We start from the raw sequence: 6,368 nt of genomic DNA on the forward strand, positions 1-6,368 counted from the left end.
AAGTATAAGAGTATATTAGTATACGCCATAACAGTATTAGGCTAGGAACCTAATAGATAGTAGATTCCCGAGATATATTCCCCTGTATTATCCCGGGTAATTAAGGTCGCCTATATAATGATTATATAAAAGATATTATAGCTAGATCTATATTCTAAGAAGATTATTACTATATAGTACAAGGAGAGCTGTTATATAGATTAGATATTAAATAATACTAATAATATATTGGCTGAGATTTATTTTAATAAAGAATACAGTAGCAGTGAGAAGTTCTAGTAGATATCTTTATTATTCCTGTCTATATTCCTAATAGCTTATAGGGACCCCCTAGCAATCACTGATATCCCTAGCGGGGCCCTATCCTGTCTAAAGATATTCCAGGAACAGGTACAGTGGATGATACAGTGGTTCATGATCTGCGGGACCTATGGTCCCATACAGACATTATAGGATTGGCAGATATTTGGATTGCGGATCTATTACAATACCACATCTCCCGGCCATATAATGTGGATACACCAGGACCGGTTATTGTACCAGTATATCCAGTTCATGATAGGCAATTTCCGCGGCATGGTGCATGGGTTAATAGAGGCTACACGGGAGATTTTATATAAGTTATTATATATAAAGTACCAGGAGACCATGCCTGCCATCCTGTGGCAGGGATTGTACAATGATCCCACCCAGGGCAAGGCAGGATAGAATTTTTTGCAGGATTCCTGTATATTATAGCCCATGGTGGGACAATTATATATGATCCAGCAGGTACAGGCCGAGCTGTCCGTGTAGGTGCAGTTTATAGTCTGCTGCCAGCCCCGGCAATTGCATGTCCCCGCAGTGATATAATATTTATACCGGGTCATATAGTTTAAGAAGAAGTTGGCTATATTAATCTATATAGTAGCCAGGCAGCCCAGCCGGGCCTCTAAGTTATTGAGTATCCAGCACAGCAATATGGAGACTAACTGACAGCAGAATATATATATTAAAGACAGAATAGTCATATTGGTTACTGTATATCATAAGAGATTTTATACCAGTAATAATATAAAAATCATCTACTAATATATACCGCAGGAGATGGGGGAGTTAATTATATAGTATTTATGGTTAGTATTACTATTTGTCCAGTAGCTTGAGACATGGTACCGCCATTAGATATCTCCCAGGTCCAATTCCCAAAACATGAAGGCCCGTGAGGTATATATATAGGGTCCCAATCCTGGCACACAGCGGGTATAGATATCAGAGTGGTTCTGTAAGATATTGAAGCACAAGACCAGCACGCGGTTAGGCCAGGCCATCAATATTACCGTGTACTGGGACATTGCTATTGAGATCAGCCAGCAGTTCATGCAGCTATCCAGCGCGTTTGCCAGTAATATACAGGAGAAGCAGAAATTGGCCGCGGCTGCATTAAATACAGACGCGGAGAATAGTATAGATAAGAAGTAGTAGATAAGCTATATCGCTAATTTACAGGCAGTATATTCATTATATTTAGTGGGGATAGTATACGCGCACGGCATCATAGAGCAGGCTGGTATTACTAAGCACCGCTGGGCTATATTTTGATTATCCAGTACCAATTAGCACTGGTTTTTAGGGTTCATATCTGCTATAGTATTGGGACCCGGGATCAGCAAGCACAAGCAATTCCCGTGGGAGAACAAGGCCAAGAAGAACTGGACTATATAGTAGTACTGATTAAATATTATAGACATGCGCACTGCATTGTAACAGATGACCAGATTCAAGATAATTCAGTTCCGCGGTATACAGGCCCCCGCATTACAGGCAATCCAGGATAATAAGAGCCCCATGGTGGCAGTGATATCTATCAGGAAGGACAAGAGTATGTTGTTTATATTACCTGTATTCGCGGAGCCCGGGGGCGTGATAATTATAGTAATTCTATTGATATCATTGTATCAGGATATGATCTGGCAGTGCCAGACATTGGGTATATCATGTATGTTGTGGGAGAGCTGTCAGCTGCCGGACAAGGCCATAATTGTGTTGGTCATGCCTGAGTCCACTGTGACCGAGGATTTTCAGACATTCATTAATTAATTATAGCAGACCCGGTAATTGGACCGGATTGTGATCAATAAGTGCCACATGATATTGAATAACCAGAAGGATTTCCAGCCTGAGTTGTAGTAGTTAGGCCAGTTAAACTATGCCTATATACAGATAGTGTTATTAACCGCTATATTGCCTCCCTGGTTAGAGACCCCATTATTCTGTCGGATAGGTTATGCCCGGGAGTAGGTGAGCATGTTCCGGGTACAGACCAGCCGTCCTAATATAGTATATTAAGTATGGCAGCCTATAGTCCCCCATCCAGCAGCCGCGTGGTTTGAGACTGAATCTGTGGTAGTATTTATCCGGGACCAGATCTAGCGGGCTGGCAGCGGAAAGGTAATTATATATAGCTATGTAGTAAGCCACGTTACAGGTATTGCCTGGGTATTAAGATATGAAGCATATTACAGCTAGCAGATTGATAAGCTATCTATATTATACCAGTTTATACAGGAAAAGACCACAGTGATTGCCGCTACCAGTATATTGGAAATAGAGATAGATATCCCCAATATCTATAGTATTATCTATATTGAGATGCCGCGGACATTGTTGGATTATGCGCAGGAGAATAGACAAGCTGGCCGCAATGGCTACCGCAGCAAGGCCATTATTATTTAACCTGCCGGGATAACCCCCCGCGCGCCTCCTGAGGCTGAGGATGCCGCCCATTACAAGTTAGTCCAAGAATATATAGATATGGTAGCGGGTGTGGAATGCTGACAGTATATATTGGATAAATATTTGGATGAGACTATAGATAGATATTGTCAACAGCAGTGCCGGGATGTCAATATTGATGAGATCCTGTGTGATGGATACAATCCTGATTAGACAGCGCAGGAATCCAGGGTTTCACCTGCAGTAATTGAGGGGGATGATAAGATCCATTCATGTTTCCCCAGCAAAGCCCCATTACTGCGGATGGTCCCACCACCCACTATTCCCCCCGGGGCCCATCGCAAGACCGTCCCCCGGACCATGGGCTGTACAGATCTCATGTCCCGTCCTGAACTGTTATCCTGCCCGGAGGAGAGATCACATAATGGTAGGGCACCGGTTAGCATCCAGGAATAGCAGCAACAGCATGTGCAGATCCAGTGGCAAGCAGCCCCTGAGATCCAGCAGTAGAAGCATGATTTCTAGTAACAGTTGAACAAGGAGTTTATTGAAGGAGAGGCCGGGCAGTGAATCTAGCAGTGTTATATATATATCATAGCCGGCTGGGAACAGCATAAGTATAAGTTAATATTTTGTCAGGGACCCCGGAGTGCCATTACTAAAAAATGGATACAGGACATCCATAAGATCAGGATCCAGTTTACTGGATTCAGTGCATGTTTTTGGTATTATATATCCCAGTCTATATACTAGGGATGGCAGAGCGGCGGGAGAGATTATATATACCAGGATATATTATTATCCATGGTAGCCATGATATTATATGGACTGTAGGCTGAGTAGATACAACCATTATGGCAACAGTAGTTAGCCAGCTATAGAACCGACAGTCAGGATATTCAGCAGGTGGCACAGTTTTTTAGACAGGCCACCAAGGGAATACAGGGCTAGTATAACCAGTTATTCATATTATTTTATTAGTTATACCAGATATATATGGAGTTGGAGCAGCGTAAGAAACAGCCATTATGATTTTAGATTACTTTATAGGATTAATTTTATCTATATATATTTTATAATATCCTATAATTCTACCCCAGGATTAATATATATTAATATATCAGGAATTGAATTCTATATAGTGAGATATATATTTAGATATAAAAAGATTTAAATAGCTATACCATATTAAGGTTTTTAATAATATATTTGGATTTTTATTTAGCTAGGTCCAGTAATAGTTTATATCAAAGATCAGGACACAGAAGACATTATTATAGAGACAGTATTTTCAGTAGTTACTAAAGAAGCAATAAACTATATATAGATTATTAGGATTTTTAAAGCCAAAAATAGCAGAGATAGAAATAGCAGTAATAGTATCAGTTATTAATATTATATAGTTAGTAATAAGTTTTATATAGCCCAGATTAGTTATTATATTTACAGATCTGTTTATAGGATTTAATCTATTCTATTTATAAGCAGTCTAGCCCGGCACCCGGATATTCAGATCTGTTCAGTCCACAAAGCATGGATTATATTAGGGTTATATTATCTATATTATAGAACAGTAACAGCAGAGCAGTGCCGATATCTAGTAGCAGGCATATATAGCAAAGGAATCAGTTAATAAAAGAGATATTTATCAAGCCCAAGAGATTATAGTAGTATGGGCAGTTTTTATTTCCATAATCCAGAGACTATATCAAGATATTTAATATGGTTTAGATTAATAGATAGAAGTTTATTATTATCAAGATTTATCATATATCAGGATTAGTTAGTATATTAGGGTTTTACAGTATATCAGAATTTAAAGAATTGATCAGGTTAACAGAATCCAGGCATGGGAGGTTGAGACATAAGGGTTAGATAGCCACATAACATTAGAGTATTTAAGTATATTATGGGGTTTATATCCAGCCAGGTTAGTAATAATACATATATTAATCATAGCCCTGTCAGTACAGTCATTAGCCACAGTGTTTACCGGCATTTCAGAGTGTATACAGGATAGTAAGCAGATTAGAAAGGGTTTAAAGCAGAAACAGCCAGGATACTAGAAGAGCACCACCTGTTATTATATTGTTTTATTGGTCACCCGGGAGATATATAGTATTGGAGCAGTGCAACAAACAGCCATTGTTATAATAGATTATCCAATAGAATTAATTTCCATTGATATATATATATAATATGATATGCCATAATCCCATCCAGAGAACAATATATATATTTATATGAAGAGATACAAATATGATTATATATAGACAGATACAGATTCACAAGGATTTGAATATATAAGGGTCTAAATTAGACTTGTTAGGCCCAGCCCAAGAAACCCGGCCCAACCCGGCCCAACCCGCCAAGAAATGGGCTGGGTTTGTGTATACAAAAGTCCATGCCGGGCCGGGTTATTGGCTACCCCGGCCCACGGGCCGACGGTTTAACCCACGGGTCATATACGGCAAGCCAGTGCAGCCAACTATATAAATTGCAGAGATATATCAGACTGTATCTAATTCTTAATACCAAAGTAGTTTAGTGTAAATACAGATATTAAGGCAGAAGCTACTAAAGATATAAGTAAATAAAATTCTAATTAAGTTAGAATATATAACTCTAAAGGAAAAATACTAAGTCTGATTAAAAGCCTAATATTGGGTATTATATATCCAATAACTGGCAAGAGTATAATAATTTATAGCCTGAGCTCTATATCTTGACTGTCGCTAATAGCCTAAAGTCTCTAGTCCCTATATATTATCTTTACTATTATCTTTATGGAACTGTGCATGCTCCTTCTCTATTGGTGTTGAAGACTGAATATTAGGTATTTCAGGGATATCTTTATCTTCAATATAATCCTTATCCAGTAGATTAAACAGATTCTCTTCAGGATCCCCAGAATTATTACTATCACTGATATATTCAAAGTAATCCTTATCACCCGGTTGTTTAAGGTAGTTATAGATATCTGATATATTATTACTCTCTTTCTTCTCAATTCGGCAGTCTTCCCTTAACTGAAAGTGATCTGCCATAAGAAGTATTATAAGTCTATGAATAGTTTTTGGATTGAGGCAGCTTTGGCAATAGTAACAGATATCATGACTGGTATTAAAAAGAGATTTAATATTAACTTCTGACACTATAACTGATAAGAAGTCGCGGGCTATAATTAAGAGTATTGGAAACTATTACTAGTTTAAATACCAATACTCTAAAATATCTTGAGAGACAGTGCCTATTCTAACTTAGTTAGAATTTAATATAGCAGTGAACTAAGAATATACTCTTATTTAAATAGATCTTAACTTCAGTAAATAAATTATCTTAGCAGATTATAGTAATTCTTCTTTTCTTAATAAAATACTGGCAGACTTAATTAAATTATGATATCTGATATAACAGAACTGTATTAACAGTAATATAAGGATGCCTCTTCTTGTAAAACTAAAAGATATTAATAAATTATTTCTAATAATAAGCTTTCTAGTTTATTTCTTCTCTCTTTCAAGAAGTAGTGGTAAAATATTTAAGCTTAGAAGATAAATCTAAAATTATTATAACGGCAAAGACATTACCTTGGGTATTATAAGTCCGGCTATAATAAGTACTTAACTTATGATAAGCAGTCTTAAGCCCCT

General features: G+C 37.5%; 3 protein-coding genes across 3 annotated transcripts; 2 read left to right on the plus strand and 1 right to left on the minus strand.

Moving 5' to 3' along the window:
• Positions 1-1,191: 1,191 nt before the first annotated feature.
• On the plus strand, positions 1,192-1,461 carry BDW43DRAFT_317271 (uncharacterized protein; the record flags this gene model as incomplete). Its single annotated transcript, XM_032048500.1, has 2 exons — positions 1,192-1,206; positions 1,279-1,461. The coding sequence occupies 2 exons, from the start codon at positions 1,192-1,194 to the stop codon at positions 1,459-1,461; spliced, it is 198 nt and encodes a 65-aa protein (XP_031893807.1).
• A 288-nt stretch (positions 1,462-1,749) lies between these two features.
• BDW43DRAFT_304969 (helicase C-terminal domain-containing protein) lies at positions 1,750-2,715 on the plus strand (the record flags this gene model as incomplete). Its single annotated transcript, XM_032045707.1, has 5 exons — positions 1,750-1,978; positions 2,177-2,276; positions 2,307-2,319; positions 2,431-2,478; positions 2,512-2,715. 5 exons carry the CDS (start codon positions 1,750-1,752, stop codon positions 2,713-2,715), a joined length of 594 nt encoding a protein of 197 aa, XP_031893808.1.
• Positions 2,716-5,246: 2,531 nt separating this feature from the next.
• Positions 5,247-5,891, minus strand: BDW43DRAFT_295249 (uncharacterized protein; the record flags this gene model as incomplete). Its single annotated transcript, XM_032044046.1, has 2 exons — positions 5,247-5,431; positions 5,492-5,891. Coding segments are annotated over 2 exons (459 nt in total), but the record flags the coding sequence as incomplete, so codon positions are not given.
• Between the last annotated feature and the right edge of the window lie 477 nt (positions 5,892-6,368).

This window comes from Aspergillus alliaceus (assembly GCF_009176365.1).
Source record: "Aspergillus alliaceus strain CBS 536.65 unplaced genomic scaffold BDW43scaffold_109, whole genome shotgun sequence".
NCBI lineage: Eukaryota > Fungi > Ascomycota > Eurotiomycetes > Eurotiales > Aspergillaceae > Aspergillus > Aspergillus alliaceus.